General features: G+C 42.9%; 1 protein-coding gene across 2 annotated transcripts in view; it reads left to right on the forward strand.

The window, feature by feature from the left end:
* The window catches only part of LOC124555132 (MAM and LDL-receptor class A domain-containing protein 1-like), a 1,074,113-nt gene that overhangs the window by 795,313 nt on the left and 264,842 nt on the right, over positions 1-13,958 (forward strand). For both annotated transcript variants that reach the window (XM_047128944.1, XM_047128945.1), the window contains exon 7: positions 13,398-13,524. In XM_047128944.1, coding sequence (XP_046984900.1) covers positions 13,398-13,524 — 127 coding nt within the window. The remainder of the gene's footprint in view (positions 1-13,397; positions 13,525-13,958) is intronic.

The raw sequence follows: 13,958 nt of genomic DNA on the forward strand, positions 1-13,958 counted from the left end.
GTATTCGCTTCATCACTTTACTGAAACTGGTGTTCCACGGAGTTGGAATTCCTGATTGGTGACTAAGTGTAAGGCTTCGGAGTCTGATATGAGTTTTGCAACGTTGAAACATTTTTTCTACGTTGTTGAAGTAGATTCTGCAGTTAGGCTTATTCCACGAAAATGTGAACTTGCACCACGTAGAATGAGTTTATGGCAACGGAGAACAGTTGACCTTCTGCAGTATTTTCTTCCTTGTTCCACTTGAAGTAGGTGACGTCGACCAGGTCGTCTGGAGAGAATGATCGCCACATTTAACAGAATACTTTAACATCTTCTGGCTTTGAATGTGGCGTTTACCGCCGGGTTTAGCATTTTACAAGCGTCTTAGCTAAGGACAAGTAAATTTAGTAATGCTACGCGATTACTGTTATGAAGTAACGTCTTCATCTGTTAATTTAATAACTGGAGATATCCGATATTAACTTGAAAAGTCTTCCCTAGATATGGAAAGAACTATGAAACTAACGTAACCTCACACTCTGCAATGGTATTTCTCGATCTAAGAAATTTCTTTAAATAATGAAAATTTCAAAATGACTTCGAATCGATTTTATGATGGCTAAGAGCATCTTTATATTCCATTGACATGAGACTAGAGTAATTTCCGTGTCGGAAGCCTGCTGATAATTAACCAGTTAATGGAGAACTGAATTTTTCCCCGTGTTTAATTTGTTAGCTAATCGCATTACTCGTTATGACATAATGATGAGAGTCGGGTAAGTGGGCTTTAGTGGCCTGGTGGATTGCTCATACGTTATTAATTACGAGATGTGTGTTCGATTCCCACATCCGGCTTGCATTTTAAACACATACAAGCAGATCTCCTTCGCCTCTAGTAACACCAAGTGAAGATCGTTCAGGTTGCACCGTAACTCAGATTCCGCATTAATAACATCATATCCATTCGCTACCAACTGGAGCAGACCCGATTTAAGTTGGGCCATAGCAGAGGTATAAGTCGCGCCAAACAGAAACTCCGTCGCCAGTTTAGCTTCCTTGCGTTAGAAAGGCCATTTAAAGGCACAGGACTCTTATTTTATTTGAAATTGATACATTGAAAAATTTGGTGCTGGATCTCCTCTTTCGTGGTATCTGACTCATACACAACAATAGTGCGATCACTTCGTTGCTTTCCCCAAGATTGCAAACTCCTCCCGATCTCGAGGAAAGGCACATATGTGTGTTCCAATCCTCGTCCAGCACAAAAATATTCACGGTTTCGTTTCAAGCCCTAGCATATGCACACCGAACAACTAGTGACAAATAATTTTCATTTTTTATGACTCTTGACGTGTTGTCAAAAATAACGATAGATGACGTTATTTCTAGTCAAACATGCACACATCTAATTGCTGGTGAGCAAACAATTCGCGGACAGAACCCAACGGCGATATATGCCGGGTTCGATAACTCGTCAAGTAAAAATACTGTAACCTCATTTCAAATTCAGACATCTCCCTGATGGTGAAAAAATTCGATATCTAACAAATGGTTTTACTTACTTAACAATATGATTACACACTGGGTTCGAGTCCGCATCATAAAACTTTACATCATGGCACTTCGTTTAGAACACATGCAGACTTTGTTAAGCCGGCCAAAGTGGCCGTGCGGTTACAGGCGCTGCAGTCTGGAACCGCAAGACCGCTACGGTCGCAGGTTCGAATCCTGCCCCGGGCATGGATGTTTGTGATGTCCTTAGGTTAGTTAGGTTTAACTAGTTCTAAGTTCTAGGGGACTAATGACCTCAGCAGTTGAGTCCCATAGTGCTCAGAGCCATTTGAACCATTTTTTTTAGACTTTGTTACCTGGAATTAGAGTAAACGTTTTACGTGGTTAGCTAACAAAGAGATATGAGTAATAAGAGGATTCCAGGAAGAACACAAACGTTTTCAAGTTCAGATTTGGTAACTGATACTGGTGAAAACTTCGATATTTCACGACTCCTTATGCCTAGTCACCAATGACGAACGTTGCTGTGATCTGGTCTCTGTCAACCACGATAGCATTGGCTAGTTATTAAGACTATAGGTGCTTGGTTTCACTCCAGATCCAAAACAAAAATGTCGTTAAAGGTTCAAAAATGTACACAAATAATTGCTCAATCATGAGTGCAGAGAAATTACTGGTGATACGTTGCTAATTTTGAGGTTTCCATTGAGTGTTTGTCACTGTTAACCGTGTTGCTTTTAACTGGTTTGTTCAACTTCCAGTTTATGATCAACCACTCGTTTCAGGAACGACGTTTCACAGGTTTGGATATGCCTTTTAAAAAGCAAAAATAGTTCTAGTTTTTATAGACCTTTAGGAGTCCAGATATTGTCTCAGAATCTCTTGTTCATAAAAAATGTTTAATTTTTCCTGTTGGAATGACCTATGTGACGGTATTAGTTAACTCAAATTCTAATCAGTATGGTAATAATTTTGAAATGACACTTACTGTTGTAAAATTGAGTTTACAAGCGTTAAGGACTGTCTCATTTCTAATTTAGTGTTTCTTAGCGTTTGTAATTTATGGTGTTGCCTTACATCTGGACTTATTACCATAAAGAAGTGTTCTCTAGCGATCTCTTGTGGTATCCATTTTGTATAGTCAAACGATTGTTCCGAGAAGATATTGCAAGGACTTGCAAGACAGCTACGTTATGTGGGCTGCATGCAAATCAGGCAAAACGCAATTCAGAACTTACGGATATTTTGGGTATGATAGTATATATTTAGGCCGTGTTACAGCACATTTCTTGAGAAGCTTAGTACGCTCTATGATGTATTGTTGAGACTCATTGCCGCAATTTTTTGTCGTGGACTCTTTATGGTAGGTTTCTTCGCCATGTCACACAAAAAATCTTGTCCACATCTAGGTTTGATTCTAGGAGGACAGAAAGCTGAAAGTTGAGTCATCTGCTGCGCTTCTGAAATAACTAACTATATGCAAACGAAGCAAAGTAGTTTCTCAAAAAAACGTTTTCTTTGTAGCATAAAAAATAAAACACCGCATTTTTTGATTCGCATGTTTTGTCGCTATACAGCTGTTCTCAAACTATTGTTATAAATATTTGATTATTTCAAATTGTAAATCCCACATCACAGCCAGATGATGAGGTGGTTATCTTATCGTTATCGGTCATACTTATTACGACACTCTAAAGATGAGTAACTCTCAGCCTATTGTTGGAAGAATTTTCAGTGAATTAATAATGCGAACTGTGATTATTAATCTGAGGGAGGCAGAAATTTGGATTGTGAAATTGTCATATTTCGGAATGCTTAACTCCACATCAAAAAAATGTTCAAATGTGTGTGAAATCTTATGGGACTTAACTGCTAAGGTCATCAGTCCCTAAGCTTACACACTACTTAACCTAAATTATCTGAAGGACAACCACACACACCCGTGCCCGAGGGAGGACTCGAACCTCCGTCGGGACCAGTCGCACAGTCCACGACTGCAGCGCCTTAGACCGTTCGGCTAAACTCCACATCATTGAAAGGTGAGTGCTAGATTAAAAGGTAGAGTGAGAGAAAGTAACGCAGCCTGGATTTGATCCCACCACATCTCCTCTCTTTTTTTTTTTTAGAGAAAGTAACGCAGCCTGGATTTGATCCCACCACTTCTCCTCTATTTTTTTTTCGGAAAACACTTCATTGCGAAAGACCTGCGGCATTGCAATCCATGAAGATTTACAGTCCTTGTTTCTCATACATGTACAACTCACAGCACATCAGTAAATATTACAGAAGAGGTACGTTGCGTTAGTAGATTACATAGCTTCCGAGTATCTACATTGCAGTATTGGTTTTAAAGCTGAATAAACGTTTGAGGTCTCATTACATCTCCATCTGCGTCTCTGACCGGCGGTCTTTTTGGTAAATAGCAGCACTGACGTCTTTGGTGTCTTTGTTTTGAGTTTTTCGTCGTGTTTGTTTTAGGTTAGGGTCTGGCACCGTTCTGTTACTGCAGAAGCATTGCTTCCCTTGTTTTGCTTATCGAAAGTTCGTTCTCGTAGTTGCGCTTCTTTTGTTTTGGCCACTGGCAGCTGCTCGTGCCGCGTCAAATTGGCCTCTGGATATTGTGTCTAACGAGCTGCCTACGCTTTCGTCGGTGTGACTTTCGGCGCTGCTGCCTTGACCGCTTCTGCTGTTGTTTTGAGTCGTTAGCTTCAGGTATCGTTCTCAGATTCTCTTTCTCTTTCAGCACGATCTGTTCCAAATTGGGTACATCTTCGTCCGCACTGCTTCCATCACACGTTCGACGCCGCTTGTTTCATTAGCGGAAGCGCATCAAGAGTATGGTGTGGTTTATTTGCTTCGGATTTTGAGGATAACGAAGGAAAATCTGTAGCTGGTGGTTTTGGCTCCTGTTGTCCCACCATACTACAGCTTGACGTTATCCATCACTTAGTTCTCCGTAACGAGTTCAACTAACGTGTTTCCTGCCCTGCTCTAACGAATTTTTGAAAACGAAAATTCGCCTCAGCAATTCGTTCTTTGAAGGCCACTTTCATTACAGACGAGACATGTTCCTATCTCTCATCTGTATCCACAAACAATTGACATCGAAATAAGTGTACAAGGAATAGAAAAGGAACTGGAATCACTCAACAGAGGAAAGTCCACTGGACCTGACGGGATACCAATTCGATTCTACACAGAGTACGCGAAAGAACTTTCCCCCCTTCTAACAGTCGTGTACCGCAAGTCTCTAGAGGAACGGAAGGTTCCAAATGATTGGAAAAGAGCACAGGTAGTCCCAGTCTTCAAGAAGGGTCGTCGAGCAGATGCGCAAAACTATCGACCTATATCTCTAACGTCGATCTGTTGTAGAATTTTAGAACATGTTTTCTGCTCGCGTGTCATGTCGTTTCTGGAAACCCAGAATCAACTCTGTAGGAATCAACATGGATTCCGGAAACAGCGATCGTGTGAGACCCAACTCGCTTTATTTGTCCATGAGACTCAGAAAATATTAGATACAGGTTCCCAGGTAGTTGCTATTTTCCTTGAATTCTGGAAGGCGTTCAATACAGTTCCGCACTGTCGCCTGATAAACAAAGTAAGAGCCTACGGAATATCAGACCAGCTGTGTGGCTGGATTGAAGAGTTTTTAGCAACCGGAACACAGCATGTTGTTCTCAATGGAGAGACGTCTACAGACGTTAAAATAACCTCTGGCGTGCCACAGGGGAGTGTTATGGGACCATTGCTTTTCACAATATATATAAATGACCTAGTAGATTGTGTCGGAAGTTCCATGCGGCATTTCGCGGATGATGCTGTAGTATACAGAGAAGTTGCACCATTAGAAAATTGTAGCGAAATGCAGGAAGATCTGCAGCGGATAGGCACTTGGTGCAGGGAGTGGCAACTGACCCTTAACATAGACAAATGTAATGTATTGCGAATACATAGAAAGAAGGATCCTTTATTGTACGATTATATGATAGCTGAACAAACACTGGTAGCAGTTATTTCTGTAAAATATCTGGGATTTGAAGTGGAATGATCATATAAAATTAATTGTTGGTAAGGCGGGTGCCAGGTTGAGATTCATTGGGAGAGTCCTCAGAAAATGTAGTCCATTAACAAAGGAGGTGGCTTACAAAACACTCGTTCGACCTCTACTTGAGTATTGCTCATCAGTGTGGGTTCCGTACCAGATCGGGTTGACGGAGGAGATAGAGAAGATTCAAAGAAGAGCGGCGCGTTTCGTCACAGGGTTATTTGGTAAGCGTGATAGCGTTACGGAGATGTTTAGCGAACTCAAGTGGCAGACTCTGCAAGAGAGGCGCTCTGCATCGCGGTGTAGCTTGCTGTCCAGGTTTCGAGAGGGTGTGTTTCTGGATGAGATATCGAATATATTGCTTCCCCCTACTTATACCTCCCGAGGAGATCACGAATGTAAAATTAGAGAGATTAGAGTGCGCACGGAGGCTTTCCGGCAGTCGTTCTTCCCGCGAACCATACGCGACTGGAACAGGAAAGGGAGTTAATGACAGTGGCACGTAAAGTGCCCTCCGCCACACACCGTTGGGTGGCTTGCGGAGTATAAATGTAGATGAATGTAGATGAACAATTAGATGAGAGGGAATATTTTGCCTGACATGCATTTCAGTCGATCTAATACCGTTTAAACACTACAATTTATGAAACTTCCTGGCCGATTAAAACTGTGTGCCAGACCGAGACTCGAACTCGGGACCTTTGCCTTTCGCGGGCAAGAGCTCTACCAACTGAGCTACCCAAGCACGACTCGCGCCCCGTCCTCACAGCTTTACTTCTGCCAGTACCTCGTCTCCTACCTTCCAGACTTTACAGAAGCTCTCCTGCGAACCTTGCAGAACTAGCACTCCTGAAAGAAAGGATATTGCGGAGACATGGCTTAGCCACAGCCTTGGGAATGTTTCCAGGACGGAGCGTGAGTCGGGCTTGGGTACTCAGTTGGTAGAGCACTTGCCCGCGAAAGGCAAAGGTCCCGAGTTCGAGTTTCGGTCTGGCACACAGTTTTAATCTGCCAGGAAGTTTCATATCAGCGCACACTCCGCTGCAGAGTGAAATTTATGTTGACTCGATCAACGTTCTTTACGGTACGTATTTGTTTCACTTCTCCATACTTGGTTAATACCTCTTTTAAATAACAGTTTATCTTCAGGAAGCAGCTGAAACACGCGTACAATTTTGGTTTCATTAGCGGGTTGCAAAAGGTACGGCTGAAGGATTTATGCAGCGTAACAGAATTAAAGAATAACTTTTCGAAACCTGAAATTGTCTTCCATTCGGCCGCATGAGTATGAAATTTGGCTCAAAGGTGCCTACGACCTTCTTCCGAAATGGTGCAAAAGCGTGACGCCAATGAGACGTCAACCGGAGACGATTCAAATAGCAAGGCGTCGACACCAGAGGCCAGAGATCACAAGTTCATGTGACGTATAAAGTGGGTTATGAAGTGACATTGGCACTAAATTTCAGCAGAATTCTGCCAAACGCCACCGTGGACGTACCACACGATAGGAAGGTCGTTGCAGCCTCTCTTACCCACATATCACCCCTTCTGTTGACGCCTCTGCGATGGAGGCCAGAACCTCGACGTCCAGCGTTGACATGACGCGATTTTCTTATGAGTGACCGAGGACAACATTTCAGACACACCATAGCTCAGACTCTAAAGCAAAAGGCCTCAGAGGAAGGATATCACAGAGCGCGTCGATGAATCCCGCCCTTTTCTTGCGACGTTGATTTCCACATATTTCGCGGTCGAAAACGTCATTTCTCAGTGCCATGAGCAAAAGGACGACAATGTTGACAACCATTAACTACTGACACCTCTTGGATGACTCACCGCTTCTCGACGGTCAACACATGGCTGTAGCCCCACTGAACGTGATCTCCATAATTTGGAGTGCAGTGCGATCGCAATTTTTGCTCTGGTGTATAGGTTGAATGATTCGACGAAATCTAAACGTGATCCGAAGGAGCATAGGGTCCTTAAGCCTTTTCAGGGCTTCTGTTTAACGCTTTCCTGTGGCGTGGTAACAGAGGGTGACATTGCCATTTTATTCTCGCACGTGTCGAAGTGTCCCTCTAAAATGCCATCTCCCCGCCATCCCCCCCCCCACTCCCACCCCCACCTCACCAGTTCGGAAATACCCATCGTGGCACCCGTCTAAATTGACTGAGTATTTTAAAATGTGTCTTTACAGAGAAAAACCAGTGAAATACTCCCAGGAACTTGCAGGCAGGCAACTGGCCTTAGAGGTGAGTCAAATGGTTGCCTATCTGGAGGCGCCTAAGGCTACTTCGCAGGTTTTCTCTGTAAAGGTAAATTTTTAAAATTCTTAATTAATGTGGGTCATCGATGGTTGTGACGAGCAAGGGAGTCTTAGATAGAACATTTGCCGTTTTATTCTTGTATGTGTCAATATCGAATCCCCCTCCGTCCCTCCCCTGTGTTCACGCCACAGGAGGGCATGAAACAGGAGCAGTGATATAGCATAAGGTACCTCTGCTACTTTGAATCACGTTCAAATTTCGTCGAATTGTTGTGAAAAGTCCCCACTGGTTCCAACCTGTAGACAAGAGCAAAAATTTTGGACATACTGAGCTCCAAAGCAATCACGATCAAGGTGGCTGCAGCCCCACAATGTCAACAGAGAAGGGCTGAAACGTCCTTCATAGAAAAGGTTTCTTAGCTCGTATACCATCTAATTCAGAACCAATCTCATTGAGTGTAGCACGCTATCTGTCCGAATTATGGGAAATCACAACTGACAAACGGTAATTGAACGTGAATTTCTTTCAGTTTTTCACGTAAATCAGAGAATTTCTCTGTAGAATCTACTCCCCTATCATTCAACATGTACAGCGAAGAGTTATGTATACCTTTCAATGTCCTAGCAACTCATCTCTGGTTCCTATCGAGACCTATTGCCATGTTTACTACATAAGCACTCCGAACGAACCTCTATAACTGATCTTACTAGCGTCTTTTATGCTATCTCCTTTACAGTACATTTTATTTTCGGAGGACTATTTCAAAAATCTACGTCTTCCATCTATTCACGTATTTCAAACATGCATTTCACCAATGTCTATAGTAAGTTGTCATCTTGTCATATGTCACAGCCCATTAACAATTGTACTCATAAAAATTACTATTATCAATGCACGACACGCCGACCGGTGTGGCCGAGCGGTTATAGGCGCTTTAGTCTGGAACCGCTCGACCGCTACGGTCGCAGGCTCGAATCCTGCCTCGGGCATGGATGTGTGTGATGTCCTTAGGTTAGTTAGGTTTAAGTAGTTCTAAGTTCTAGGGGACTGATGACCTCAGATGTTAAGTCCCATAGCGCTCAGAGCCATTTGAACCATTTGAGGTGAAGGTCTAGGGTGAGGCCAAGGTATTTCAAGGTAGGAGTGAGGCGGATAGGCCTATAAAAGGTAAGATAAAAATCGTGGAGCCGGAAGGAGTGATTTGTACAACCTATGATGATTGCCTGGGTCTTGGATGGGTTGATGCGAAGGAGCCACTGGTTGCACCAGGCGGTCGAGGTGTGTTTGATGGGTACATTAGGACTGTTGAATGGTAGTATAAAGGGTAAGGAAGGCGGTGTCATCAGCAAATTGGAGGGGGTGAACAGATGGGGGAAGTTTGGGCGTATCTGCAGTATACAGGAGATAGAGGAGAGGGGAAAGAATGGAGCCTTGAGGCACGCCGACAGTGGGATAGAAAGTACAGGAGTTGGTACTGTGGATACTTACATACAAGGGTTGACGGGAGAGGAAGGTAGCAACGAGATGAACGAAATTGATGGGAACAGTGAAGGTCTGAAATTTAAAGCGGAGCTTGGGATGCCAGATATGGTCGAAGGCGTTCTAGAGGTCTAGAGAAGTAAAGATAGCGGAGCGACGGGAGTTAAGTTGGAGGGAATGAAGACTGGTAAGGTTAAGGAGCTGGTCGTCAGCTAAGAAGGAGGGCCGGAAGCCAAACTGGGTGAGGAGATGGAGGTGAGTCTGGTTAAGGTGGTGATGAATACGGTGGGAGAGGATGGATTCGAAGACCTTGCTGAACATATAGGTGAGGCAGATGGGACGATAGGGAGTGGTATCAGAGGAGCGTTTGTTGGGTTTAGGGAACAGCAACACGCGGGAAATTTTCCACAGGTCAGGGTAAAGACCGGTGGAGCATTGTGTTACCACAGGACACTGTAGATTATTCTGCCACAAAAATCTTGGCCCTGGCGACGTCCTTTGACGAATCAGTCGTTAAAGAATCTGTGGAAATACGTCTCGCACAAGAGCTTACAAATCATGAAGGCGGCTTTCAACTGGGCAAGGCCTGGGACCCAGTGGTCTCTTTGATTTCTTCTGATTGTATTCATAATGACACCTATGGCGACATCTGACGTCTGTTTCTAGCGCAGCGAGCGCGCGTTCCGATAGAGGGCTGATATGTAGTTTCACTTATACGCATGCTCCTGCGCGCAACAGATGAAACAGTATTTGCAGAGGGCGCGGATTTCGATAGGGAATGCTCCTGCGATGGCCGCCAATGCACATGCGTCTCCGCGCCAATTTTTTGCTCCAGAGCAGACACCGTGAACTAGCAGTCTCTAGTGGCGGACACACACTTGAAGATGGATGGACGGTTGCCAGCCTAAATATTGTGTCAAGAAGTCAACAGAGCCGGCTGCAATCCCGAAACCTCATAGAATATTCACCATGCTGCGAAAACTTCAAGAATCACATAAGTAACCCACTTTACACATCAACTTCTGAGCGCCAACTTTATTTTCGCAAGTGCCTACACCTTGCTGTCTGAAGCGTCGTCGTACCCGAAGATGACTGTTCAGGGCGCCACGCTTTTACACCATCATAGAAGAAGGTTGTGGGCACCTTCGGACCAAATTTAAAATTTAGGACTCGGAATGGGACAAAATTACGGCGTTTCGAATAAGTGATCGTGTAAGAGTGTTGCACAGCTATACAGGGTGATTCAAAAATAATACCACAACTTTAGGAATTTAAAACTCTGCAACGACAAAAGGCAGAGCTAAGCACTATCTGTCGGCGAATTAAAGGAGCTATAAAGTTTCATTTAGTTGTACATTTGTTCGCTTGAGGCGCTGTTGACTAGGCGTCAACGTCAGTTGATGCTAAGATGGTGACCGCTCAACAGAAAGCTTTTTGTGTTATTGAGTACGGCAGAAGTGAATCGACGACAGTTGTTTAGCGCGCATTTCGAACGAAGTATGGTGTTAAACCTCCTGATAGGTGGTGTATTAAACGTTAGTATAAACAGTTTACGGAGAATGGGTGTTTGTGCAAAGGGAAAAGTTCTGGACGGCCGAGAACGAGTGATGAAAACGTAGCACGCATCCAGCAAGCATTTGTTCGCAGCCCAGGAAAATCGACTCGCAGAGCTAGCAGAGAGCTGCAAATTCCACAATCAACTGTATGGAGAGTCCTACGAAATGGTTGGTTATGAAACCTGAACGTCAACTACCCGAGGCGATGGATCGGCCGCCAGGCAGCCCGTGACGGAGCACTTCATCACTGGCCTCCAAGAAGCCCTGATCTTACCCCCTGCGAATTTTTCTTATGGGGGTATGTTAAGGATATGGTGTTTCGGCCACCTCTCCCAGCCACCATTGATGATTTGAAACGAGAAATAACAGCAGCTATCCAAACTGTTACGCCTGATATGCTACAGAGAGTGTGGAACGAGTTGGAGTATCGGGTTGATATTGCTCGAGTGTCTGGAGGGGGCCATATTGAACATCTCTGAACTTGTTTTTGAGTGAAAAAAAACCTTTTTAAATACTCTTTGTAATGATGTATAACAGAAGGTTATATTATGTTTCTTTCATTAAATACACATTTTTAAAGTTGTGGTATTCTTTTTGAATCACCCTGTATAACGCCCAAGCCGCATGAGGTCCCAAGCGGACTTACTATATCACGACACCAAATGCGAATTACGTGCCGCTGGCTGCATTTTCGACGCACTACCGCTCTCTCGCGTTATTGTGGTTGTTTTCTAGATAGCAATGGCACTGATTTCAGAACGTAATTTTAATTCATCATAATCCAGACAAGTTGTACGAAATATTTATAAATTATATAAAAACATTCCTTGTGAATCAGCGTATCTATTAGTTAAAACCGGATCTCAATCAGTACAATAGTTCGTGAGATTAGCCTGCATATGCAGACGGACACGAGCAAGCGACTTCAGTGTATATCTATGGGGGTAAGTACTGCTCTTGCGATCGATCCTTTCACCGTGCTGGCAGAACTCGTCGACCGAAGAGTGAAGCAGCGGGTGCCGATTGGATCCAATATCGGACCACCGTGACATTGGCAGTCCGACGTTCCTCGCAATTAACGGAATCGGCTATCCAGACTCACGCAGCCGATTTCACTCTACCCTTGCTTGCCCTCTTGGCGCCCTTATACATCGCGTTACTGTGTGTCTCATTGTTTTACAGTGCATTCACGAGGAGGAATTTTTATGAGTATCCTGAATCACTGCACTTCAGCATCTGGAAAGTTCTGTATGCTAAGTCACGACTTAATTCATCATCCAACACTGCATTCTTTATCACCGCGTACTCGGTATAGCACTATATCCAACGTTTTCTGCTGCTTTATTTTCACTATTCTCTCTGCACACACCTTATCAGCACCATTGTGTTTTACCTTAAGACGTTATATCAACACTAAAACAGCACAAAAGAACTGCTTAACGTTCTTGGACACAGTACCTACATATAAAAAAAAAGGTTCAAATGGCTCTGAGCACTATGGGACTTAACATCTGAGGTCATCAGTCCCCTAGACTAAGAACTACTTAAACCTAACTAACCTAAAGACATCACACACATACAAGCCCAAGGCAGGATTCGAACCTGCGACCGTAGCGGGTACCGGACTGAAGCGCCTAGAACTGCTCGGCCACAGTGGCCGGCATCTACATATACAAAAATGATAAATGCGTCAATGAGTGTCCCAGAGCGACTTTTCCTTCTTAATATTTAAAAGTTTTTGATTGTGAGTGCTACTTATACTTTTACTACAAGTTTTGTTATACAGTGAAAGCATTTCTATGAGTCATCATGTTCCCTGGATTTTACAAAACAAATAACGCTCTTATTTTCTCCTATATAACTTAACAGTTACACAAGCGGTAAAAGCTCTCATCAATTGGTGACTAATCGATGGTACACTAAGACTCAACTGCCTAATTAGATAATTAAGGCTGAGAAAACAGAGAAATGTCCCAGATCACAAGAAAAAGTTGACGAAGTATTTACAATGAAATAAATTTCTTTGAGCCAAAGATACCACTTGGATCTATCATAAATTTCTTCATGCTAGTGTATAAATAGAAGTTCTTACTAACTGCCTAATTATGTTCCATCTTAAGTCAAACCATATAGTTACTTCAAGGAGGCTTTCTGTACATGACTTTAATGTTTCCTATCACAACAATATCTGCTTTGCGGGCCCTTTCCTTCTTAATAAATGACAGCGTCCACCTACGAATCAAATGTCCTCTTTTCAATTTTGGTGAATTTGGTTTAAAACAACTACCAGCAAATATGCGATCCTAACAGTAACAGGACTAATTTTCTGTCACCTACAAAATAGGGGTGCTAATGATGATAGACATTAGGCACAAACTGTTTTTATAAATGACATGGATTCTTTTAAGCTAATTGTCTTACATGAATAGATTCATTTTACGTGCCTATATTAGACTACTTCACGTCTCTGGTTTTTCTTCACTTTCAATAAATGTATTATCTTTTACGATCAATTTACAAGTGCACTAAAATTATCTTTATATTGCCTATCAGGTAATCATTGAAGCTACCCGAGGGAACGGATTTCTTGGAGACATAGCTGTGGATGACGTTGCTCTTAGAAAAGGGGACGACTGCCTCGTCGTACCAGATCAACCCATCACAGCAGCTATACGCCAAGGTATGAAGTTCTTTTACGCTTTGGAAACCGTAAAATTAAAAACTTTTCATAATAGCGAATTGTTTTAATCTAACTACGAAGTCTACTGAACTACATATCGAGCTACCTCTTCACACGTTTCAAGGAAGACCATTTACATGTGCAAAAATTAAATATGATAACCAATAACAGATGTTAAAAAAAATCATCAACGACGTAGATCCTAGCGCTGTGTTTTTTTTATAGAGACGTTCATTTTCGTAGTTTCTAAACCATTATCGATGGTTTGTAAGACCCTCTGTTACTCTGACTTTTAGGCTGTGTGTGGTTACCATTTTTCCCGGAAAAACAGGCTGATTCAGTATAAGACCGCAGAAATTAATCTTAAAGCAAGAAATGCTTCTCTGACGCAGAAAATATTAGTCCCCTGCAGTAATATTGGCGTAAACATACTT

The sequence above is a fragment of the Schistocerca americana genome, chromosome X (genome assembly GCF_021461395.2).
Source record: "Schistocerca americana isolate TAMUIC-IGC-003095 chromosome X, iqSchAmer2.1, whole genome shotgun sequence".
Classification (NCBI taxonomy): Eukaryota; Metazoa; Arthropoda; class Insecta; order Orthoptera; family Acrididae; genus Schistocerca; species Schistocerca americana.